General features: G+C 39.7%; 11 protein-coding genes across 11 annotated transcripts; 4 read left to right on the forward strand and 7 right to left on the reverse strand.

Annotated features, from left to right (window-relative positions):
- Positions 1-114: 114 nt before the first annotated feature.
- Positions 115-1,224, forward strand: SS1G_13480 (predicted protein; the record flags this gene model as incomplete). Its single annotated transcript, XM_001585546.1, has 1 exon — positions 115-1,224. The coding sequence occupies one exon, from the start codon at positions 115-117 to the stop codon at positions 1,222-1,224; it is 1,110 nt and encodes a 369-aa protein (XP_001585596.1).
- Positions 1,225-2,021: 797 nt separating this feature from the next.
- SS1G_13481 (hypothetical protein) lies at positions 2,022-2,740 on the reverse strand (the record flags this gene model as incomplete). Its single annotated transcript, XM_001585547.1, has 2 exons — positions 2,022-2,470; positions 2,734-2,740. 2 exons carry the CDS (start codon positions 2,738-2,740, stop codon positions 2,022-2,024), a joined length of 456 nt encoding a protein of 151 aa, XP_001585597.1.
- A 620-nt stretch (positions 2,741-3,360) lies between these two features.
- On the reverse strand, positions 3,361-3,744 carry SS1G_13482 (hypothetical protein; the record flags this gene model as incomplete). The annotated part of the gene is made up of 1 exon (XM_001585548.1): positions 3,361-3,744. One exon carries the CDS (start codon positions 3,742-3,744, stop codon positions 3,361-3,363), a length of 384 nt encoding a protein of 127 aa, XP_001585598.1.
- Positions 3,745-4,274: 530 nt separating this feature from the next.
- SS1G_13483 (hypothetical protein) lies at positions 4,275-5,934 on the forward strand (the record flags this gene model as incomplete). The annotated part of the gene is made up of 2 exons (XM_001585549.1): positions 4,275-4,922; positions 4,969-5,934. 2 exons carry the CDS (start codon positions 4,275-4,277, stop codon positions 5,932-5,934), a joined length of 1,614 nt encoding a protein of 537 aa, XP_001585599.1.
- A 520-nt stretch (positions 5,935-6,454) lies between these two features.
- SS1G_13484 (predicted protein) lies at positions 6,455-7,577 on the forward strand (the record flags this gene model as incomplete). Its single annotated transcript, XM_001585550.1, has 4 exons — positions 6,455-6,672; positions 6,922-7,258; positions 7,313-7,385; positions 7,450-7,577. 4 exons carry the CDS (start codon positions 6,455-6,457, stop codon positions 7,575-7,577), a joined length of 756 nt encoding a protein of 251 aa, XP_001585600.1.
- Positions 7,578-7,950: 373 nt separating this feature from the next.
- SS1G_13485 (predicted protein) lies at positions 7,951-8,544 on the forward strand (the record flags this gene model as incomplete). The annotated part of the gene is made up of 2 exons (XM_001585551.1): positions 7,951-8,095; positions 8,312-8,544. 2 exons carry the CDS (start codon positions 7,951-7,953, stop codon positions 8,542-8,544), a joined length of 378 nt encoding a protein of 125 aa, XP_001585601.1.
- A 296-nt stretch (positions 8,545-8,840) lies between these two features.
- SS1G_13486 (hypothetical protein) lies at positions 8,841-9,737 on the reverse strand (the record flags this gene model as incomplete). Its single annotated transcript, XM_001585552.1, has 3 exons — positions 8,841-8,988; positions 9,143-9,162; positions 9,687-9,737. 3 exons carry the CDS (start codon positions 9,735-9,737, stop codon positions 8,841-8,843), a joined length of 219 nt encoding a protein of 72 aa, XP_001585602.1.
- Positions 9,738-12,653: 2,916 nt separating this feature from the next.
- On the reverse strand, positions 12,654-13,145 carry SS1G_13487 (predicted protein; the record flags this gene model as incomplete). Its single annotated transcript, XM_001585553.1, has 1 exon — positions 12,654-13,145. One exon carries the CDS (start codon positions 13,143-13,145, stop codon positions 12,654-12,656), a length of 492 nt encoding a protein of 163 aa, XP_001585603.1.
- A 5,674-nt stretch (positions 13,146-18,819) lies between these two features.
- Positions 18,820-19,182, reverse strand: SS1G_13488 (predicted protein; the record flags this gene model as incomplete). The annotated part of the gene is made up of 1 exon (XM_001585554.1): positions 18,820-19,182. One exon carries the CDS (start codon positions 19,180-19,182, stop codon positions 18,820-18,822), a length of 363 nt encoding a protein of 120 aa, XP_001585604.1.
- Positions 19,183-20,214: 1,032 nt separating this feature from the next.
- On the reverse strand, positions 20,215-20,478 carry SS1G_13489 (predicted protein; the record flags this gene model as incomplete). The annotated part of the gene is made up of 1 exon (XM_001585555.1): positions 20,215-20,478. The coding sequence occupies one exon, from the start codon at positions 20,476-20,478 to the stop codon at positions 20,215-20,217; it is 264 nt and encodes an 87-aa protein (XP_001585605.1).
- A 1,407-nt stretch (positions 20,479-21,885) lies between these two features.
- Positions 21,886-23,742, reverse strand: SS1G_13490 (predicted protein; the record flags this gene model as incomplete). Its single annotated transcript, XM_001585556.1, has 3 exons — positions 21,886-21,974; positions 22,113-22,723; positions 22,868-23,742. 3 exons carry the CDS (start codon positions 23,740-23,742, stop codon positions 21,886-21,888), a joined length of 1,575 nt encoding a protein of 524 aa, XP_001585606.1.
- Between the last annotated feature and the right edge of the window lie 729 nt (positions 23,743-24,471).

Raw genomic sequence — 24,471 nt, forward strand, 5'->3', positions numbered from 1 at the left:
AAACACAACGTACGATTGGTACGAGTCAATTGTTCTGATTCGGAGTATATATTGCCGTTACACAAATCGTTACTCTGGTACATAATCGTACCTAAGTACACAACATATCTCACGATGTCTTCAAAACCGGTCAAGAAAGTTCATTATACATCTTCTACCAAAGGATCTTCCGTTCACGGTGGTCCATCACCTACACCACCTACATCATCCAAACCTGCGTCTTCTACCCGTCGACCATCTTTCTCTCACCAACGTCATCCCTCTGATTCAGGCGTCGGTTCATCCTCCTCCAATTCAGCTACTGCACAAGTAAACTCCACATCCTTCTACACCGATGCCGAACGCGCGGAGCAAAGACAAAATGTTCGAGCCTTGAACGAAGCACTCAATACACTCAAAGACCGAGTCAAAACCCTCGAATTAAAGAACCGCGACCTCGAAGAGACTCTTACAGAAAGTAACCGCGAGAAACGGGAACTCCGTCGTGAACGCGAACAATTGCTCTGCACGATTGAGGAATTAAAAAAGGACAAGAGTAGAGCCAAAGATGCACGAGAAGGGAAAGATAGTGATAGTATCCGAATTCGAGGAACTGATATTAAAATCACACCGGAGAAGAAAGAGAGAAGTGATAGGAATCCTGCAACGATGGAAAGAAATACACCACCTATGACACGAAGGGAGAAAGAACGGGATGCCGATGCGAGAAAGAGAGAAGAAGAAAGACTTAGAGGGCAACATCAGACGAGGGAACGAAGAACTAGTTATAGAGATGCACCACCTTCTCCAAACTATCGCGACGATGAACGGGATGTAAATCCCATGAGTCCTAATTCTCGATACCGAGATGAGGAACATGCCCGCGAGAAACGTAACTCGGGAACTCCTTCAACTTCTAAACTACCAAATCCCTTTACACCACTTAGTCCTATTGGGGGCAGTGGGAATGCGGGACGGACTAGGAGGGCAAGTGTTAGTTATGGAACTTCGCCGGGTGGATATACTAGTGCGCCGCAAGCTTTTCCGGGGATGATGATGGGAAGTGGTTATGGGAGGAGGGATCATGATGAGGTGCCTTATGTTAGGGGAGAAGTACCAGTTAGTGTTAATGTTGGGGCGGCGGGGACGAGAGGGTCGAGATTGAGTGGGGGGAGTGGGGGGAGTGTGAATGATGATCTGTTTCCTAATGATGGGAAGTATCATCCTTATCCTTTGGATATGTGAGGGGTGTTGGTTGATTGAGTGTGTGTCGGGGTTTCGGGATTTTGCAGTTTAGGCAATTGATTATTTGATGGTTGGAATTTAAAAAGTTTGTAGGAATGGATGAATGGATGGATGACGGATGGATGATGGATGGATGGATAGGGTAATCTCTTTTTCTCTTTTGTACTTTATTTGCACTTTTGTACGGCGAGCGTGTGCATTGGTTCGTGGCTTGGTTGGATGATTGGATGGTTGAATGATTGGTATGACGGTTAAACGGTCGGATGGATCAACTCAATCTTGAAGAGAAACCAAAAGGAAGGATAGGACAGGATGGATCGGAACGGAACGGGATTGAATGAAATGAAACACACAGTACATATATGAATGGCGCGAGCCTGGAAGGAAAGAAATGGAAAGGATCGGATCGGATCGGATGGGTTGGGTTGATAGTGAGTCTAGGTAAAAAGAACTCGGTAGATAGCTATTATCATTTATCTGATTATCCGGCGTTGATTTAATAGCAATATATAGATATCCTTGACACATATTTGTATTTGAGAGCCTCACATGTGAAATCCCTTTGCCCATCTTTAGAATTTATGAGTTGACTGGATGAAAGGTTAAATTACCCACTCGGGTTGCTCTTGATGGATATAGTGAGAGTCAAAATCGTAGAGAATGGTTCAGATTGAATCGAGTTCAGTTTACCATCACAAATTTAAAGACATAAACCAGATTTATGCAATTAGGCTTTATCAAATTGAGCATATGGCTTTCTCGACCCAATAGCCTATCCACTAGGAAATTATATGCCATCATTCTTCCAAAGGTCTCGCCGCACCCGTCATAAACCCAATCGCAGCCTCCAAGATATCTCTCACGACCTTCAATTCTGATTCTGATCTTGGAGTATATATCATCAGATACTCTGCAGGCATTTTCAATGTGCCGGCCAAGGTCATTTTTTCACCCCATCCCTTCTCAATTACTTCTTTGCAATCCTTGGGCGAGAGGACTGCGTGCATTGAATAATCCACATTCTTTCCTTCTGTATGAACATGTGCGATTTCTCGTTTTGTTTTCTTTGCTGGAAGATGAGGCGTTGAAACTTTCTCCGCTATTAAGAGAGCGTCCCCATGTTTTTCGAGGGCAGATGTAGCGAGGGCTATGTGGTTGGGATATCTTCTAGCTAGTTCGATAACGGTTTGGTCGATGAGCTTATGCATATCTCTTCCTCCGAATTCGTCAACTTGTCTATGCGGAACTATCTGTTGGTATGTTAGTATCTAGTCTTATATTTTGGAGGGTTGCCGTACCCATTTCGCCATTTCAGGTCTAGGTCCATCTCTCATCTGTAATGATTCTTTCAAAAAGCTTCGTTGACCAAGCGTTCCGCATTTTGCGATCTCTTTAGGATCATCGTAGCAAACAGTATCGAAGGGTTCACATTTGAAATATCGTAGAAAGTATTGGACGAGTAGGTAGCCGAATATATTGCTAGGAAGGGCATTTTCTTTGAATTCTAACCAGCCATGATAATCTGCGCGAAATGAATTGAACATCGCGACGGCGAGCAAAAGTCGATTGAGCTCAGGAGATTGTCGTAAAAAATCATGTTATGTACTGTATGCATCTTAAGATTGAACGAGGGTGAATTAGCTTAGAGTGTGACAGCTACTTAGTGCTTACATAGGTGAATGACCCTGTAACCCCAGCCCTAGAACGGTGCCCCTCATTACAACTCCAACAGATCCACATAAACACTATCGACCATTTCTCCAGATTGTGCTGCTAAATACCCTAATTGGTCGGCTTTGTAGCTTTTACAAGTAGAAACGGAGGACGATGTCTTGCTCTAGCCCAGTCTGGATATTCCTGTAGCTGCTCTGGCGTCGGTCCCCACTCATCAATTGCAGATAGAATGAACCCAGCATCAAGAAGCATCATGATATACGTAGCAATCGAACGGTGCTGTTTAACTACTCCTTCTGCCAACCAGTTTGTCGTCCGAGGGCCCTCAAATAAATACCCATCTAATGGCCAGACCTCATGACCTTCCGCATCTTTGATCCAGTCGGGGTTTCGTGGAGCAGTCCAGATAGGATGTTCGACAGAAAAGATAAATGTTCCTCCAGGCTTCACTGATTTGTAAACTTAATCGACGAGAGCTGGTAGATTCTCGATGTAGTGTAGAGCCAGAGAGCTATAAGCAACGTCAAACGTATTTGGAGGCAGCTCTGGAGTTTCCAGGTCGGCTTTGCAATAATTAATGGCAGTGTCTTCTGGGTATTCTTTTGCTCGAGATAGCATATTCTTGGACACATCTACACCCTGAACAAATTGGGAACCATTTTCTCGCGCCCATCTAGACATCCAACCAATGCCGCATCCAAGATCTAGGAAATTCAATCCTTCAAGGTCTGGTATCCAAGAGCGAAGTACTTGAAATTCAGGAGCCTTTTCCAAGCCATGAAGGGAACGTGGAAGTTGGGCATATGCTTTGAGGAAGTCCCCTTGGTCGTAGATGTTTTGTGCCATGATGATAAGGAATGTGCTATGAGAAGAATTTCAAGCAATGGGGATTTCGAACGGCAAGTATATTACTTGTGGACACGCATCAATCACGCAATATTCAACCTACCTGATAAATAGGCTGATGAAGAGAAAGTAGCCCCTCCCCGGGTCCTAGTGCTGGGCGACAACATATCATCGTTCTGCAATGTAACGCGCTGGAGTTGAGGTTCTTCCATCAACGTGAACCGTATTATTGGAATTTGATTGTGTCATGGAAGATCCCTTAATTTGGCAATAAAAAAATGTCTTTGATTTATGGTTAGGAAAAGAAATTCTATGTTGATATCGATTACTCGTAAACATTGAAAGATTTCCACTAGAAGATAAATTTAGTGGGTTGTGAAAGGGACAACTAAACTAAATGGCGGGGTGCATCAGGTATTTGTCCCCGAGGTCGGAGTGATGTTGAGAATTTATTCGTGTCATCCATATTTGAGTCAACATTTGTCTCAATTGAAGTTATTCACATTCGTTTTCCATACAACTTATCCATCATGACTGACCATACTCCTCCACAAAGGTATTTATCTACTAGAGGAGGCGACTACGGATTGTCTTTCGAAGATGTCGTCCTAAAAGGTCTCGCTGCCGATGGAGGACTATTTATTCCTGAACAAATCCCATCACTACCAGAGAACTGGGAATCAAAATGGAAGGACCTGTCATTCTCTGATCTCGCATTCGAAATACTTTCCCTTTACATCTCTCGTTCCGAAATACCACCCTCAGACTTAAAAGATATCATAAATCGAAGTTACTCTACATTTCGCGCCCCAGAAACTACACCCCTTGTTCCTCTCAACGAGAAAGATAATTTATATCTTCTGGAATTGTTTCACGGCCCTACGTTTGCATTTAAGGATGTCGCATTACAGTTACTCGGAAATCTTTTCGAATATTTTCTCGTTAGACGGAACAAAGGCAAGGAGGGAAAAGATAGACATCATCTTACAGTGGTTGGGGCTACAAGTGGTGATACTGGATCTGCTGCCATCTATGGTTTGCGAGGCAAGAAGGATGTTTCAGTCTTCATTTTACATCCAAAGGGTAGAGTAAGCCCTGTACAAGAGGCTCAAATGACAACAGTCTTGGATGCAAATGTACACAATTTGGCAGTTGAAGGAACTTTTGATGATTGCCAGGTGAGTCATACATCTCTTTATACTTGACATATCTAATGGTGCTCAGGACACCGTCAAAGCCTTATTTGCGGATCCGCAGATCAATGAGACGATGAACCTAGGGGCTGTCAATTCTATCAATTGGGCCAGAATCTTGGCACAAACCACATATTACTTCCATGCATACTTCTCTCTCCAAAAGTCGCCTGCATATAAACCCGAAAACAAAGTTCGTTTCATCGTTCCTACTGGTAACTTTGGTGATATTCTGGCGGGATATTTCGCAAAGCGCATGGGTCTACCAGCTGAAAAGCTTGTCATTGCAACTAACGAGAATGATATCCTATACCGCTTCTGGAAGACAGGACACTACGAGAAAAAAGCTGTTCATGGAGTCGAAGCTGAAGGTGGTCTTGCTGAGGATGGAGTAAAAGCACATGAAGATGGTGTCAAGGAGACCCTTAGCCCGGCCATGGACATTCTCGTTTCGAGTAACTTTGAGCGATTACTATGGTTTTTGGCCTACGAATACGCATCTGCCGCTGGTATGGATGATGAATGGAACAAAAAGCAAGCAGGTCAGGAAGTCGAAGTCTGGCTCAAACAATTGAAAGTGCAGGGTGGATTCAATGTCCATGACGAAATCCTCAAGGCTGCGAACAGAGATTTCGAGAGCGAGAGAGTCAGCGACAAGCAAACCATCGACACAATTAAGGATTTCTATACTAATGGTTCATATGTTTTGGATCCACATTCGGCCATCGGTGTAGCTGCTTCACTACGATCCATTTCCCGTTCGCCAAACGCATATCATATTTCCCTTGCAACAGCACATCCTGCTAAGTTTGCAAACGCCGTTGATCTCGCATTAGAGGATGAAAAGAGTTTTAGTTTTGAAACTGTACTCCCCAAGGAATTTGTCGGTTTGGAGGACAAGGAAAAGCGAGTCAGAGTTGTACCCAGCACTTCTTGGGAAGAGGTCAGGGCGATTGTTGTAGAGGAAGTCGAGGCAGAGTTAAAAGGCACCAGATGATATACATTTTACTGTAATATAATAGGCTTAATTGCCCACACCATTGAGCGTTTGCGCCACGTATGCCCCGGTAAAATTGTGACAAGGCTACGCTTCAGACTTCACCTTACAGGAGTGCCTCCCTCTGATGATTGGTGCAGCGGTAGCGTGGGGCCTATCTGGTCTCGTGCTGAACTCAGCACATCACTACAAATTTACATTTATCTCGACTTATTCCTTCTCTGCAAACAAAACACGATTTTACCTACCGTTCACTGCTTTCAGGTGTGTATTCCACCATTCCTAGTGAAACGTACTTCGGCATGGATCCTGCGGTTTTCACAGCAAGTGTCATCGACATCGCAACTTTGGCTGTCCAGCTCGCGGATGCACTAAGGAAAGCGGCTGCGTTCTAGAGGCTATCCAAGGTGCTCCTGCGGATATTAGTCGACTATCTAGAGAGCTGAGGCTTGTGGCTAACGTTTTTCATGCGATTCGAGTTGAACATGAAGCCGGTAACGTACCTATCCATTTTCAAAATATGGTTAAGGAGGCTTTGGATCTAGCAAAGGAAGATGTTGATCAGCTTTCAATTTTTATTTCGGAATTGACGCGGAAACTATCCCGAAATAATAGCACTCTCGGTACACAATGGAGAAAAGTTCAAGTAACTCTAAAAGCTAGCAAAATAGAAAAGTTCAAGGACAATCTGGAGAGCATAAAAAGTATCATGACCTTGCTGCAGGCGAGCAGAAATCAGTAATGGAGGACCTTGCTAGTAAATCGGGCATTTGATTGACTCGTCAGGTTACAGATCTTCCATAATCAAGTCAATAGCAAGCTCGATATCCTGGACACGAAGATCACCTCGATAGCTATCACCAGCACAAGCTCATCCCATCAGATTACAAATCAATCCTCACTGTAACTCATGCAGAATTGCCCTGTTTCCCCCGAACACAGGAAAACCTACACGAACAGCGTTTCTAAGTCTATCAAACAATACAGGACGAACTTCTTCCTTGGCACTTTCGGTTCCAGAACCACTTCTACCACTCACCGATATGATGATGACGATTCCTCGGATGATGCAGATAACTTGACAACTACGAGAACTTACATAGTTGAGTTCCTCGTAGGATTCACAATCTCCCGGAAAGGTCTTAGAGTAATGACAACAGACACTTTTGATAATTACATGCTTGATGTGATTCGACGACGACCATATAGTTCAGAGATTTTTATACTCTGTAGGAAAGGCGACGCAGGAGCAGTGAAAAGGTTGCTTGATCGTGTCGAAGCATCTATTTATGATGTGGACGAAGATGGGATGTCTCTTCTACACGTGAGAGTTCGAAAAAATCCGCGACTTTCTCAGAAATTACTTATTATTTTATAGAAAGCTGCGTCACATCCAAAGCTTTGCCAAATCCTTCCTGCTCGTGGGGCTGACGTATACCTACGGGACGATTGTGGGTTTTCAGTATAGCATACCCAGAAACTGTATTATACTTACGTATAATAGCTTGCCTATAGATGATGCATTGTTCGCGAAACAATCGGAATCATTCATCTTGATGTGCGAAATTGGTGGTTATGATCCTTGGCACTCATATGGACCAAGAGCCATCCAACGCAATATTTGCGATGATATTAGTGTGTAGCGATATATATACCAGGTTAAACCGTGCACAATCAGAGTGGATTTTTTCTACACGGCGGTGTTCAGTATCCTGCATACTAAGAAAATCGAGCTCGTCGACTTTTTTGGTACCCCGGTTTACTCCTGAGTTATTTCAAGATGGGAATCCAGCGGTGGACAATGAATATACTCAATGGCAAGATATCCTATTGATGCATCTCTTGGACAATTGGTTGGATTCTCTAAACTATCATTGGTTTTCTGGACATTGCCTCTTTAGGGATATCCTTTGCGAGTACAAACTCATTCAGGTTTTAAAGCAAATATCCCGAAGACCTCATGTCATTACCGGTGAGAAATGGCACTCTAGTCGGCACGATATCGTTGACATATACATGCGCGCTGTTGAAACAGCCATCGAATCCTACCGTTGGAGTACTGAAATCACTATTGCTGTTTTTCAACGATGGTCAAAAATGGTCGTTGACACAGGGATTGATCTCAGTCCATATGTCACCAGTCAAGACGCGAACGTACAAAGTAAGTTCAGAGGACATATAAGTTTTTGTTGCAAGAGCATACAGTATTAGATTATGCATGAAGGTCAACACAACAATCTTTCACTCAACATAACTACTACGACTCTGCCCGAATTCTCAAATCTCGACCCAAACTTTTTATGTGAAAATGGCCTACCACGTTGCGATTCCATTGGGGCAGGTCGATGCATCTCAAAAGTCGACAAAACTTTCATAGAGGATGGAAAGTTCTCTGTGAATATGCCTGGACATTGGGAAGAGCCACTGCTTCCAAACTCGAATCTCGACCTTCTTCTCGACGGAGTACGGGAATTTGATGGTGGAATTTCTTACGCGTTATATCACGAGCCGTCTTTCGATGGTTTGAAGAGAATTGTTACCAAGGCCAAGATTCAGCGGCTTGAGGAGGATCTACGAAATGGTACTTTGCCTGGTCTAGACAAGGATTGATCAACATCGAGAAGAGTTACGCGAAAGCTTCACTGACGGAAAATTATCCTTTTCATGATTGCATAATCGATCAACAACCGAGTCACTATCAAAAATTCAATGAGAGGACAAAGCTTTCCATTTATACGAATTTATGTTGTGAGTTAGCAACAGGATTCTTGCTTTTACTTTTAGGTCTAATACATATCTTAGTCTTTCAATGTAGGGGATCAAATAGTGTTACCAGGATGTCGATTTTCAATACAGTTTTTTGGCTTTAATAATTCATTTGGCGGTGGTTGATACTTTTTCATATATTAGTTTGGATTTCCTTGACTCAATTTTGGTCGGATCTGGTGGATGGTCATCTCCAATGTTATAATTCGGATTTGACCACCATCTTTCAACTTTCCGGTTACAATTCCACGATACTTGTTCTCTTTCTGGATTCCCCGGTTGAAATGTCTGCATATTAGAATTTTAATTGAGGTGTTGTAATGTGATGTGATGATTTTGAGTATAGTATTGCATAGTATAGTATAGTATAGTATAGGATATACCTATGGAATACCACTTTCCCCATCCATATATCCATACCCCTATGAATAACTATTCTTACCTCAAGTACTTAACATTCAACTTCTCAATATTAGGTTTAATTATAATTTAGGAACTTCAAATTATCCCTCTCTCGACCCTACAGAAATAAATGGTAATCAATCGATAATAAACAGATAACTCCATCTTGTTATTTTTGACCTCGTTTAGTAATTAACTTTGGCAATGAGTTGATATATCTTATAGACCAGTATGTTATATAAATATTACAATATATATATTACATACAAAAATATCGATAGAAAGAAATAAAAATATACATTATCTACTCGCGGCACTATCTATCTATGGTAAGAATTGGTAACTGGTAATTCATAGTACTCATTCTACTCGTTCAGATGTCGTCCTCATGTGATGCAGTAATATCGACACGAGTTTCTAGTAACGTGGTTTATCAGTATGTGCACCACTTTTACCTCAATTATTATCTTTCAATTAAAATAAAATTACAACAACATTATAAAATATAATTAAATTATATACAATCTAAGGATCAATTAATGCTGGATCTAATTGACAAGTTCGTGCATTATGTGAAGTACTACCGTATTTGCTACATCGTCGTATAGTAGCTTGCCTTCTTGTTGAAGAATCATCATTTGTATATTCGTTATATCGTATCTGATCATCTACATTCTCTTGCTTTAATATATCATGTCCATTCCCTACTGAAAGTGCTCCTCCTTTTCGTATTAAAGCTTTTTTAACTCTTCAATGTTTACTAAATGCTTTATTTGCTTTATAGAGATTATGAATCTCAGCAGTTAAAAGCGTATTTGTATAAGCTAGGAGCTTTGTACCCTTAGCTAAAACTGCAATTGTTTCAAATATTGGAGTAGGTGAGCTCCCTTGATATTGAGCAATACAACTTTTCACTAAAGTAGATTGAGAGAAAGCTTCAATTGGATTGTAAGGTGTTTGAGATTGTTATATATCAGGATCGGCTGATATTGATCTATTTGATGGAGTTCTTATTCGAATATCTAGCTTTGAAAGTACAATTTCCGGATTAAATGGGATTAGCCCAGCTTCGCGGAACCCAGCTTTACTATTTGATATAGATATTGCTTTGATATATACAGCTTTAAAGGCTTGAAAGAACTCGGTTTTGGTAATATGAGTGATATACACCTTGATAAAGTTCTCGATTTGTCGATTATATAAATGTTTTAAAGGACCAAAACAATCGATATCAAGTAATTGAGTTAAATGCGAAGAGTGAGGTGGTAAACTAAGTAATATAATATTGTGTTCTTTGCAGTATTCCTAGAATGCTGATGATTTATGACTTTCATGTCCATCAAGCACTAGTATTCGATATCTACTCACTTTCCTACTTTCAGTATGTTTGTTGAAGTGCTTAATCTATTCAAGATCTGTCTCATTATCTGTCCATCCATTGATAGTAGGTTTAATAAGCCAATCGTATAGTAAATCGTTTTCGGTATACCAATTTGAGAGGTGGTATTCGTCTTTTACTATCAAAAACGGAGGTATATTGTGACTTTCTTCATCAACACAAATAATCGCTGTAGCCTATTCCCGATTGCCTGATTGTATAGCTTTGTTTCTTCCATATCGATCAGCTTTAGTAACTACTATATATGATGATATTTGTCCCATCATAAAACCTGTTTTATCGAAGTTGTAGAAATCGCAGTCCAGAATACTATATTTGGCCTGCATATTCGATATCAATCGAAACCATCTTTCAATAAGCTCTGAATCTTCGCAAAGAGCTCTTTGAAAATCATAAACGCAATTAAAACATATCTTTAATTCTGTATATCGTTTCACAAAGCGATGAGCCTAAAGCTTTCCAACCTTCTTCACACCCTGCGTTTCGAGTATATAATTCGCCATATCTTCCATATCACTTATTCGAGGACTAAATCCTTTCTCATCTATATTGAGTATATATTGAATAAGTACTTCCTCTTCCAAATCAATCAAATTATGGCTTTTTGGTCGAAATTCCGTACGAGGGATTAAACCATTCATTCTGCGGATAAGTGTTGTATGCGATATATTATATAGCTTTGCAGCCTTCCGAATGCTTAATTTTTTATCTTTTCGAATAGCTTCGATAACTAAGAGTATTTGAGCTTCTTTATTATTCGATTACATTATAGATTGTTGATAAATCGCGTATTGAAGTGGAAAGATAATAATTGAGGTAAAAGTGGTGCACATGCTGATATGGTGCACATGCTGATAAACCACGTTAATAAATAATACATTACATAAACAACAATCACCTCAGCATGAAAAATAACATAAAAATAATACAAAGGAGCACAAAAACCCGCACAAGCAAACCAAACCAAAAAAATTCATCTCCGAAGTACAACCACAAAACAAGACTACTGTACCCACCCACCATTCACCAAATTTTCCACCCTAAAAAAGCAGTTTGCACCATTTGCCCTAAAAACCCCTACGAAAAAATCTAGCACAGACCACACCCAAACCTGTATAAAACCCCCCATCCCCCAGACCCTCAGGGAAAAAAAATATCGACAATACTTCAAAGAATCATTTCTTTAGTAAACGTCCTTCTTCTGTGTTCTCTACAAGAGCCACAGACTCCAACTGGGAAGATGAGTCGTTCCTCAATGTCCTAGAGTGAAGCCTTTTGCTTTCGTTTTATTTCTCTTTTTCTTTCTCTCTTTTGGGGGAAGGGGGAGAGAGGAGTAATGTTGTTTTTTGGTAACAAGAAATGATGTATAGAAAGTGGTGATGATCTCGACCCCTTTTTGATTGGCTTCGGTCGTTGGATTGGGGTGGGCGTTGATGGATGTCTGACCAGTTTTTTTTTTTTGAAACTTTTTTCATTGCATATTTGGCCTTGGGCTGGGTTGTGAAGAAGATTTTTGGTTTTTGCGTTTGTTGGTGGTATTTGTGGATATTTGTGATGAAGGTTTTGGATGATGCTGTTGTAATTTCGGATACATTCAACCGTTTAAAGTCTGCTAGTTGATCCACCTAGTCACATCACGACACCAATCAATTCATCCTGCTAGCCGCGTACATTCAACAAGGGTACTTACTATCTATCCATCACAATAAACCGCACGCCATACAGCAGCGACTCCAACCCGTCGCAAGAAATCATTTCCATTCACGCGAACTCTCGCTATCTCTAAACGCACGTGATATCACGAGTGGAGCACCACCATCGATCCACTTTTCGATCCTCTTTAAGCTGCTGCTAATTCAGAACAAGAACTTCATTCACATCTTCAATGATTATGAGATTAGTGATATCATTGATCTGATGTATACATGTACATGTACAAACAGGTTCACGTCATCGATAATGACATCTTATGGTTTCATTTAATTCTCATTTATTTGACCTATGCTTGCATTTTGATGTCTTCATTTCATCCAGTCATAACAGGTTGCCCATCCCACAAAACACTCTTTTCAGAGTCCATCTTATCATTCTTTGAGCCATTTCCCCACAACGTATTTTAAAAATCTCCTTGATCATCCAATATCTGCACCTCTCATATTTCATCCATACATCCTCCGTTTCTTTCGACATTCTCTAATCCCTGCGCTCTCTCCTTAAACCATGCAATCGCCGGTTCTGCCAAATGGAGCTTCTCTCTTCTCATATGTCTTTTGGATTTAGAACTTGTAGCCGTGGACTCTGCAGGTATGTCATCCTTAACCTCGAAGATTTGAAAAACCTCCAGAGCCTTCACCGTTTGTAACTTTCGAAGTTGTCCTTCAAGAAGGGACAAAATACTTCTTTGAAACAAACTTTCGAGCGAGCCCTTAAGACCTAGAGCGAGGACTGTCAAATCTGTTGCCAAAGGATCTTCCTCTACTTCAATAACCAGTCTTGTTAATCCCGTGCAGTACTTGTTGATAATTGGAATATAATATCGAAGGGTATCGATGAGGTCCTTGTTGCAGAAAACTTTACATTTATTTTCTTCTTCCAAATAATCGTGTAGTATCACTCTGCCACTGAAATGTAAAGTCTTGAGCATTCCGGCCTTTTCCTTCCCAATAGCATGAATAAAACGGTAAAAGTGATCGTGGTAAATGACGGGAGTCCACAATCCCCCAATTTCGGGACTCCCAGAGTTTCGATTATTCGAATGACTTCTGCAACTAGGACCTTATCGGCCCCTCTGCCCCTAGACGGCCATCTTCCGTTTCTTGCCACTGTGGGTACTTCATACAACCAGCCATGAACCAGAAAACGAATGTGGCTTCTCGTAAACCGCCCGTTACTGTCATATTCCCTGGGGTCAAACCAATATCTAGGACTACCAGTTTCACTCCAATCCATAGTTGCAAACTGAAATATATTTTCCGAATACAGCATTGAAGTTCCATTGTGATTGAAGTTTTTGCACACTCGTAATAATGTTGCGTCTATTCTGGGACGATATACTTTTCGAAGCTCAAAGTATTTTCCTTGATGATCTTGCCGAGTCTGTGTGATGATTGTGTTGAAGCTGCGTTCGGATTTGAGACTCTTTTCTCCATCTAGAGAATAGGTGTGGTGAGATTTATATGCTCGTACCCAGTTTGATTTTGTGACGTCCGGTGTGATTGTATGGTTTTTGACTGTTAACACGCAAAGGAAAATCATATCAATGATTTCTAGAGTCGAGGTATTAGTAAGTATCAGATAATGTTGACCTCCTAGGATCTTGGCAGCATATGCATATATATTGCATGATGCATATAAGGAGCAAACAAAACTCAACTTTTAATTCATTCTTTCGTTTTTGGTATACTGTTTGTTTGCTTTCAATATTTTGATTTCAAAGCACTTTAATTCCGAAGGCTGAATACCTAACCTTATTCCTTCATTTTTGAATATATACTCGCAGCTTAACTGCTTAGCTAGAGAATCAATCAATTCAATCTGATGCTCTTTCTGGTCTCAAGAAACCCAATAGATAATTTCACGGGAATAGATAAAAATCAACACAACACACCTTGAGGAAAATTCAAAAAATGATGACGATGTTCCCTAGGTAAGAACCAACCACCTTCACTTCGATGCTTAACCGCATCACGAATTCCCTTCTTCTTTGGTCGATCAATGGTATCTAGCGTCGGGATATCTCTCGCAACATGATATGTTCGTTTATTACTCTCTCCTCCGTATTTCCTCTCATATCTAGGAATTACAGCAGTAGAGTACTCGATATCTGCATAAACACAAACACAAAGAGAAAAGAATTAACACAGTACAGTACAGTACGTCCACTAAAAAATCATAATCATAATCATAATCATATACATAGCGTAGTAGAAAATAAACATACCAGAACCACAAATATATCGAACCCCATTATTCCAGAAATAACGTCCTTGAATCCAGTGTTCCCGGGCGTATTTTTCAAGAGCGCGCGATGCGAGGGGTTCTTCTGGGAATTCGCTTTTGGCGGTTTGTAGATCGGAGTCTGTGAGGGGTGGGAGATTGTGGGTTTTTTGCGTGGGGATAGGGAGGGTGAGGTGGGTGGGGTGGGAAGCGTGTTGGTTTTGGTGGCATGGTGATTTGAGGAGGAGGATGAGGGTGAGGATGAGGAAGATGTAGGAAGGAATGGATGGGAGATGGAGATAGGATAGGAAGGAATGGAGGAGGAAGGTTTATTATTATTCCATTCAACCTGTCGATGTCATTTCTTGATTTCGTGTGGGTAGGTATTTGATGGTGATTAATTTAAAATTTATTGTTGAAGGAAAAGGTCAACGACGTTGAAGTTGTGTTTGGGTTTGATTTGAATCTGAAAGATCATGTGCTAACTTGTCACTTTTTTGGTGCGAGTTTCGTATTCACTATTATCCTATTTTAATTCACTCGGTTGAAAAGGTCATATATAGGGAGATATCTAGGTATCTAGGTAGGTAGGTAGTGAAGCTAGATATTTCTAGAATTTTGAGGCTGGGATGTTTAATTTGTCGATTGTGGTTGATGGGAATTTTATGCATTAGTGCCCTTTTAGGTGTGTATTGCGGGATTAATTAATTATCTATGACTTGAGAGAGAGCTAGGTTTCATGTAGGAAAGAAAATGTTGCTTTTATTAAGGTCTTATGGGTATCTAGTTGTAGGTATAGTGAGACAATATATACTTAGAAGGAAAAAGATAGAGAAGAAGAGTGAGATGATGAAATGGGAAGAGATGTAGAAAAGGTCTAAGATATAATAGAACCAAGGCATTGATTGGATAATAAGATAGACGTCTTAGATACACATTCTAAAGTTCTACTTGATATTACTCTATGTTAACATTCTCGACAGCTACTCGCTTCCCTCGGTCACCTCTAGATTTCCCTCTACCTAACCTGGGACTTCAACCTCCTTCGCTTAGCTTCCGCTGTTCTCACGCCATTTATTGTGGAATGTGAGGTGATGTTATTAAAAAGTTATATTTATTTGACGGAAAACTTTTGTGTAGATTATCATCATATACTTGAAGGTCTGTAGCTTATTTTTAGTCTTTTTAAATATTGAAGGCTCGGAGTTGGTATGCTAGTGCGGGGCTTTAGATCTATAGTCGAGTGATATATTTCTTGAGGATAACATTCGTTGGTAAATTGCATAGTTGTCATTATATCAAGCATCAACTCTACCATTATTCGTTACAACTCATCAATCTCATTCTGATTATGATTCTGATTCTGCCGTTCTATCCGAGTGTATAGACTACATTTTTGTTAAGCCAGTATTTCAACACAGGAGGATTCAACCTTCTTGGTAGCTAACAGTCATATCACCCATGCTATTCGCAGCCTTTTGCATTTCAATATCTTCTTGTAACCACCCATCGGCTCTCTTTTTGATTCATACTAATGTACTCTCAGTAGTCAAGAGCTTTTCATGGTTAAGTTTAGACCAATCATAGTCAGTACTTTTCGTTCAAAGAAAAAGAACCACGGCTCCTATTATAACTAAGATACTTCATGTGATAAATTTCAAGGTCTCCAACCGTTTTAAGACTTTTGAGGTCTAGATCATTGAATCGTGCGAAGGCATGCGATTCCTTCCTTCCGGAGTCCTGCCTGATCCGACCCTTAAATAAAACGGGTCATCTCTAAACTCAAGAATAAGTGTATGTAGTGGCTTCTACAGCTCAAGTCAGGAGTCTTGATTACAACTTATCGCTGTAAAAAGGAATTTATTAAGCTAACCGCTATTATTGATCCCATACTACTTACTTACTTACTGTAATGGATGATGATGATTTAGGTATTAACAATAGTGCGCTGTATAATTACGATTATATAATCTAAACCATCATTTATCCAATATTTGCTATTCGAAACAAGCCTAATTCTAAGCAATAGAACATTAGAATCTGACCGTACTCGCACGATATGGCTTTCTCGAATGAGTTCTCTTGAAATATCGTTACCCCTTTTGAGAACCCCTGTGCTCGCTTAAAGGATGTTGCGACCCACTCCACTACTACAGCCTAGATTCAACATCTATACAAGGAGAATGTACTGATGAGCTTAGGAAACAACTGTTTAATTGAGTTTACTGAATATGCTTACTGTATGGGGTGTTAATATTCCGTACTAAAAGACTAGATGTAGAATTTTCAATATTTGCTTACAGTTCGAATAATTCCAAAGAGACCGATAAATTCAATGCTTCAAATAGATGTGTCTGGTCAGAAATCTCTTATTTCACCACTGTAGTCTGGAATTTCCATAGGTATTGTGAGGTGGAAATATACTGAGTTGAATAGAGATAAGGCTCAGATGACTCTCTAGTCTGAAGAGTATGATGTCGTTTACTTTTAAGTCGATCACCTGCACTACAGTGGGCAATCGCGATACGTTATTGGTTTGCGGAATTGATATGGGGATACCTAAAAAGAACCTGACGAAAGATGATACCCAATAACGCTCCGATGAAGGGAAAACAAAAGGAATTTCACCACGCGAAATTGCCCTTAGAGCACCTAATAAGTTTAAGCAACAATACTTCGATGCTGAGCTGCTCTCCGACATACTAAATAGTCATAAGTCTAGTACCCCCTTTTTGGACCACCCCTCTTTTGGACCACCTTTTTACACCAAAAATCATGATTTTCACCTATTAATAACTTTACAATAAATTGATGAAATTCAATGAAATTTGGATCAAAGATTTATTATATAACTATAATTCAATTCTGAAAATTTTAGGTTTTTTGAAATTAAACTCACCGAGATTTATAACCTCAAACTTTTTGATTTGTATAGGGTTTACATACAAATTTGGAAAATTATTAAAATCTATAATAACTTTTCAACAAAAATTATTAAAAATATACTAAAAATTTTTTTAAACTTTTTGAATCAAAATTAATCAAAAAAATTAATTTATTGTGAAAAATAATTTACAAAAATCCCTTTATTCAAAATAGTGTAATTTTTAATCCCTGTAAAATTTAGAAATATAAATAAAAGTTTTTCTATATAATTTGAAATTCAAAATTTTGATTTATTATATTACATTTGATTTAAAGATTTTAAAAAAATTCATAGTTTATTTTTAATAATTTGTGTTGAAAAGTTATTTCAAATTTTTGTGTTTTTCGAATTTATATATAAATCCTATACAAATCGAAAATTGAAATTTCAATCTTCAAAATCTCGATTAATAAAATCGTGAAAAATCTGAAATTCCCAGAATTTGTTTATATCTATATGAAAATATTATAATTAAATTTTCAATTGATTTCATTCATTAATTGTTGAATTACTAATAATTGAAAATGGTAATTTTTGGTGTAAAAAGGTGGTCCGAAAGAGGGGTGGTCCAGAAGTAGGGTACCAGACTTATATTACCAGAAAAGATACTAAGTGATGAGGAAATAATTACATATCGAGATTTCCCTAACTTATTTAGCAAATCCTATCATGCCAGCTTAGAAGAACCTCACATCTAGAAAAAGTTGGACGTTCAATGCTTCAACTTTCGGTACAATCAAAGTATCAAGAGCTAGTTATTCGTTGCACAATTCGGATGGAATAATATATACGCTATGATCTATCTATATCATCGTTTGACTTAATTGAAACTTGGGGTGTGATCCGGCTGCTCTCCATTCAATTTGAAGTCTAGAATGAAGAAATGCGAGTATAGGGAACCATGATAAAAATCAAGTCTTGCTCGGATACATCCCCCTTAGAAGCTCTAGACCTTCCATAGCTTTCTCATCATGTACAATAATCCAGCAAGCTTTCTGTTATAAATGCCAACCGCAAAATCATACAAAATTCAACTACTGCTTCTGAACCAAGCTGCAACGATTTTTCTTAAACTTAATTCCTGTCCAACTTCTTCCTGGCTCAACTATGAGGGTACCCGGTATATCACGGATTGGCTTGGATTCAAAGTAAGATTCAGGTCTTTTATCAATACCTTCAAGTATTTCTCCGTTCTTCCAACATCTCCCAATATACAGACCGCATTGCCTCGCCCATTTGGTGTCACTATGATGGTTTGCTTTTTTTTCCTGAGGTATTCTTTTTGAAATGGATATGTCACCATTTTCTGATCTAGCATCAGACTTATTGTCTGTAATCTTGTCTCGGTCCTTCCTGTACATGTCATAGGCAAAGGAAAATTCGCAGTGGTAAGCCAAATGGTTGCTTCCTCTATAGTCTTCATCATTTTTCCCGTCCATGATTCTTTTCAAGAGGGCTATTTCTGACTCGTATGACAAATATCATCCAAAAATTCTAGCCTTTTATTATCATTGGGAGAATTCTTTGATATGTCATCAAGTGATTTTATCAAATCATTTATCTTCTCCTTAACGAAGAGATGGCGTGCAGGGAGCGTTTTCTCCGGATCGCTAAGAGCAGACTCGCCCTCCTTGCCATCGCAGACTGGGCAAATGTCTTTGGAGAGGATATACAAAGCTCGACGTTCTTCTGGTGCTCCTAGTACGAGATAAGTATTGTCTCTGGCCACGATATGAGCTAGTTGACATGTAGCGTAGATAGTAAACTCTACTGCGCTGACTGAGCGTGCAAGCTTTGATCCTGGTTTTTTTGAAAGCATCTTAACCGTACTTGCTTTTGTTTCGTTATCTCTTTACAAGGATTGTTCCTTGTGGAAGGTCATGGGGCTTGTTGTTTGTCTTTTCGGGTATCGAGAGCTCAGATAAAGTTAAAAGGATTTTCCTGAATCTCAGTAGCCGGCCGAGGTTCGGCACTGCGAGATGTGTGCTATTTTTGAGGAGAATGGACTTGAGACTGACTAGGAGTATGGCTTCGCACCCTTGGAACGCTTTTGATCGTAGAGTTGAGAGGAAGATGACCTCCCACGAATAACACAGTCTCCCTTTTTTTCTCCCTCCAAAATATCACGCTGTTTGTCCCCGCTGAACTTCCAGACTCAAACCTCCTCGATAATTTTCAAGCAGAATTGTGAATTTTTCGCTCCTTTCTCTTATATTATATAGGAATTAAAAGTTTCACTAGGGCTCGCTATCATAAGTATGATATGGTAATTATTCTTTCAAAATATGTGGAATGATCATGTTCAACGGGTAGAAGTGTAGGAGAAGTAGTTGGCATTTTCTTTATTGTCAAAGGTGGGAAGAGAGAGAAGAGATGGAAAGACCTAGGGAGTGACGGGAAAGAACGTTCGCTTACATTACTTTAAAGTTGAGCAAATCACAGCTTTTTATATAATTCCACTTTGAAATATTTTATGTTATCAAATGTTCATCATCAGAAAGCCAATTCTTTCACAGTTCAAGAATTAGACTCTTATTGTGCGGTAGAGATTTATTTATATATAACCATCGAGTTTAGAAGAAACTCACTTCATAGTCCTAATCTTGTCGCCATATAACTAGTGCATTACTGTCCTACATTAATTGGCTGATTGATTCATCTCAATAGTTATAGTGACTGTCTGGGGTTTCCTTTATAAAGCTTGTTCCCCAGGCTGAACTGTAAAAGGCATATTTTGGAAGAATCTTTGAGCCAGTCGGCAAATGTGTTCCATAATGCCCATATCGCCATTTACACGCTCAGAGTTCTATCAATATCATCATGTCTTTCAGACCTTCTCCTCCTCTTCTTCTCATTTCAACGCAAATGTATTCGGAAACAGCTTGTACATCTTAAAAAGTGTAGATTCTGATACTGAAGTATTCCCAGCCATAACTTTGTCTGTCCATATCTTCTGCCTCACAGTTGGCATGTTCTCAATGTCCACGTGTAACTTGACGACAGGCGCCTCAACCCCGTTTCCCTCTGCCGTAAACCTCGATGCTATGAGTCGTGTTTTGGGACTCTTGTACATATCTTTCCGGGTTTTTGTTATATTGGAGAAGTTTTCGTACATGGTAGGGAAGACAATGATTAGATTTGATCGATCGACCCACAGCTATTGTTGCTTTTTTTTTGTTGTCTCTTATTTAAAGGTTCATGTAACTTTCGACGTGGTTCAATAGTGTTTTAAACGTGGTTTCGAACATGGTTTCGAACGTGGTTTCGGAGTTTGTTGTAGAGGAGATTAAGAATTTAAAGCAACGTTGAGCATCTATGAAGAAATATCAAATATATGATAACAAGGACCGCGTTGCATACCAAATATTCAAAACAAGACAGCCTACTCGAAGTCATCCGAATGGCCAATCATGAAACCTTTTTGAAAAGGAAAGAGCCTTCGCTATCGCCGTCTAGAACCACGATCAGGTATAGACCTTCTAGTTTAGATTAAACTTACATACATGACTGTTTGTGCGCCTTCCAGCTACAAAGTGTTTTGCTCTTTCATGTTTATGGAAAGAGGGGCTTATGCATAAGATAATGAAAGGAATCCCATTTATATAAATTACAGGACTGGTATATGTTGGTATCTAGAGGTATAAGTTACCTAGTAAGTTATTGTACGGAATATGTCTATTACCTTTATATTCCCAGTATTAGGTTATTTAGGTGATTATGCCATTCATGGTGAAGATTTTATAAGATTAGTGCGATAAATTTGTTATTGAAAATAACATATCTATTAATATTAATTTCCTACTCACATAAAAGAAATAATAATTATATAAAATGATATTTTGATAGAATTTTATTCTTAATTTCACTTTGTTAAATATATTTCTATTTAATATTATTTTCACATTTATATTCCTATTCTTCTTGAAGTATTAATCCCGAAAATCCACACCTAAGAAAAAAGTACCTCAATAAAGACAACTTTTCATTTCTTATTTTAGTTTCCAAGTTTTCTATTATTTCTACTTCCTTTCTCAATCCATTTAACTACTTAGTAACTAACTAACTAAACTAGCTAAATAACCACTTAATTATCATCAGTTCCTGAATTTCTATCATTTATCCATTAATTCCTTCATTTTTATCCCATTCCTTCTTTCAGTTCATATATCCATCCATAGCATGTATCCATAACACCCACCCCTACTCCCAGTTCAATTTAATACCACACTCCCATCTATATCTACCCACTACTAAGTAATCTCAAGCATCTTCTCCTCTTCACTCCACATCCAGCACATCCAGCACATCCATGAATGTCCAATAAAATCATCCATCATCCATCACCATACCATTACCCATCCATCCATCTCTCACCACAACCAATCTATCACCATTATCCCATCCAGCTCACATATATAGCCAGCACAGCCTTTTCAAACCCCATCCATTCATCCATCCATAATCCATCCATTCATCGTACATCCACACTAAAACCCACTCCCCACCAAACCATACAAACAACTCAAACCTCCTTCCCACCCACAGATTCCTCCTCCCATTCAAATTTCGGTAAAATAAGTGAATGGCGATAACTATGTCTTTTTTCTGTGTCTATTTATTTTTATCCGTTTAACTGTTAGCTATAGTATGATATCCATATCCATATCCACTATTATATACAAATCAAAAATCAAAATTCCAAGATAGAAAGAAACAAACAGCGAGAAAAGGGGAAATAAGCATACATACCCATCTCAGATTTCTCCCTCCCCACACATATACCCATCCCATCACCCGCATATCCACCTACACCTCTCAGAAACTCGGCAGGTATAGTATTCGAATCGACTTTTTCAGAATTTACACCCAATACTTGCATTCCCTCCCCGGTTCCACCCACCGCAATACCTCCTCCACTCGAACTCCTCATAAACCCCATTCCCGCACCCAACCCCTTAAAACTCACACTTGCTCTCCTCAGAAAACTTCCCCTTCGCGATCCCATTCCCATCGCCCCCGATCCAGAACCAGAAACTGATGTATTACTATTCCCGCTATATCTATCCCTCGCAGTACCTCTTCCCATTCCACTTACACCACTTACACTATTTCCAGTGCATATATTCTCCATGCCTCCAGATATACCCTCCACATCAGTAGACCCCTCAACTCCTTTACCCATAAGATTCAATCCATGAATAGGTACCGTATACGAGTGGCGAAAAGCGCGAGATTTGGAGTTTGAGGAGTTGATTGATGGGCTGGAGGTGTTGGCGTAGAGGGGATTTGTGGTGGGTGGTGTTCCCTGCGAGATTGTATTGGGTTGGACGGGATGGGAATAGAGGGGATTTTCGTGGCGGCTGTGGGAAGGAGGTGGTTAGTTGTGTGATCTTGATGAGGATGAGCTGGGTGGAACGTGTGGAGGATATGAAAAGGGAGATAGTTTTAGATAAAAACAATAAGAAACCTTAAAGGCGGGAAGACAGGAAAGAACGAAAACTTACAGATCCCTCCTACTCCTTTCCATCCTCTCTCTCTCCAATCTCGCATTTCTCTCCTCCTTCCTCTCACCAATAGCTTTACTCTTCGCACTCCCGAAACTTCTCAATCTCTCCCCTCTTTCCACATTTCCCCTTCCTTCTCCTTTCCCTCCACATTCCATACCCTCATATCCCCCATACTCAGTCTTCCACTCAAGACAACCTCTTATATTAGTAACAATCTGTTTGCGCGGAATAGTAGAGGAACGATTTCTAGTAGCTGTATATTGTATTTCAGATATCGTGTTTATGCTTGAGGTCGTACTCGATATTGGGAGTGGGATAGAAGTAGGAGTGATGTCTTTGTCTTTGTGGCTCTTTCCTCCGGTCTCTAACCCACTTGCCCCAGTATTCTTAATACCGCCACCCTCATCTTCCTCATCTACACTTCCACTCCCACCTTCCCCACCAAACCCACCCAATTCATCCGTAGGACTAACCTCCACATCCGATCCATCCACAGCTCTCAAACACGGCGTCAAAGGAAGAAGATTATCCTTTCTATCTGTAGCTGTTGAGCCTGACGTAACAATCGACTTACAATGTTTGCACGTCCCACTTCTTCCGCTCATTCCACTCATCTCCCTACCCTCCACCCCGTCGTCCCCTTCAACCAAATCCCCACCAACAATTCCCCCCTCATCCCTAGCAACTCCTCCCAAACCCAAATCTTCAGTCCGAAGTTTTTCTTCTCTCTCATTTTCTCCCTTCTCCCTCTTCAGTAAATCCTGCTTCTCATTCCCATTCCCATTTCGCCTTCTACTCCCCACCGAATTTCCCAAAACACCATTTGCAATCCCCGCAGCGGATTTAAAGAGGGAGGTTAGATGATGAGGCATAATTGTTGTTACTGTGATTGAATTGGAGTTGGAGCTGGTGATTGAGATTTAAAAGGTGAGGATTTTCGATGAGTTGAGTGGTGTTTATTTTTGGGATGGTGAATTGATGGATGGTTGGATAGTTGGATGAAAGAGTTGGCTTTTCGGTTTGATTTGCTTTGAACTGAACAGATTCAGATCAGATGAAATAAGATGAAATAAGATTGAGGATGAGGAAAGACAGCGAAAAAGTCCAATCCAATCCAATTCCCTTCTTGAATACCTAAACTTAACTCAGGAACACTTCTGATTCTCTCGATCTCTCAACCTTTCAATCCAATCCAATCCAATTCAATATTCCAATCTTCCTTTCCTTTAAAAAACAGCACTTCTTCTCTCCTCTCCTCTCAAATCCAACTCTCTCTGAATCCCCTCAAAACGCCACCCCGAACCTCCCACTTCCTTCAAAACCCCGCAAAAACCCCAATAAACAACTCAACTCAACTCAACCAGAAATCCTCCCCCCAATAAAATAAACCCAAGTAGATTAAATTTCCAATCAAGAGTTCAATCCAATCCAACTCAAATCAAATCAACTCAAAGAACATACGAGAGAAAAAGTTTCTTTTAAGATACCAGGTAGATAAACGAATCTATAAAGTAAGTCCGTAACCAACTGTGTCCAGTGTCTAGTATTAATTATATCAATAATGATTTACTCGTATAAGATTGAGATTAACAAAGTTTTTT

This window comes from Sclerotinia sclerotiorum, genomic scaffold (assembly GCF_000146945.2).
Source record: "Sclerotinia sclerotiorum 1980 UF-70 scaffold_25 genomic scaffold, whole genome shotgun sequence".
In the NCBI taxonomy this organism is placed as follows: Eukaryota; Fungi; Ascomycota; class Leotiomycetes; order Helotiales; family Sclerotiniaceae; genus Sclerotinia; species Sclerotinia sclerotiorum.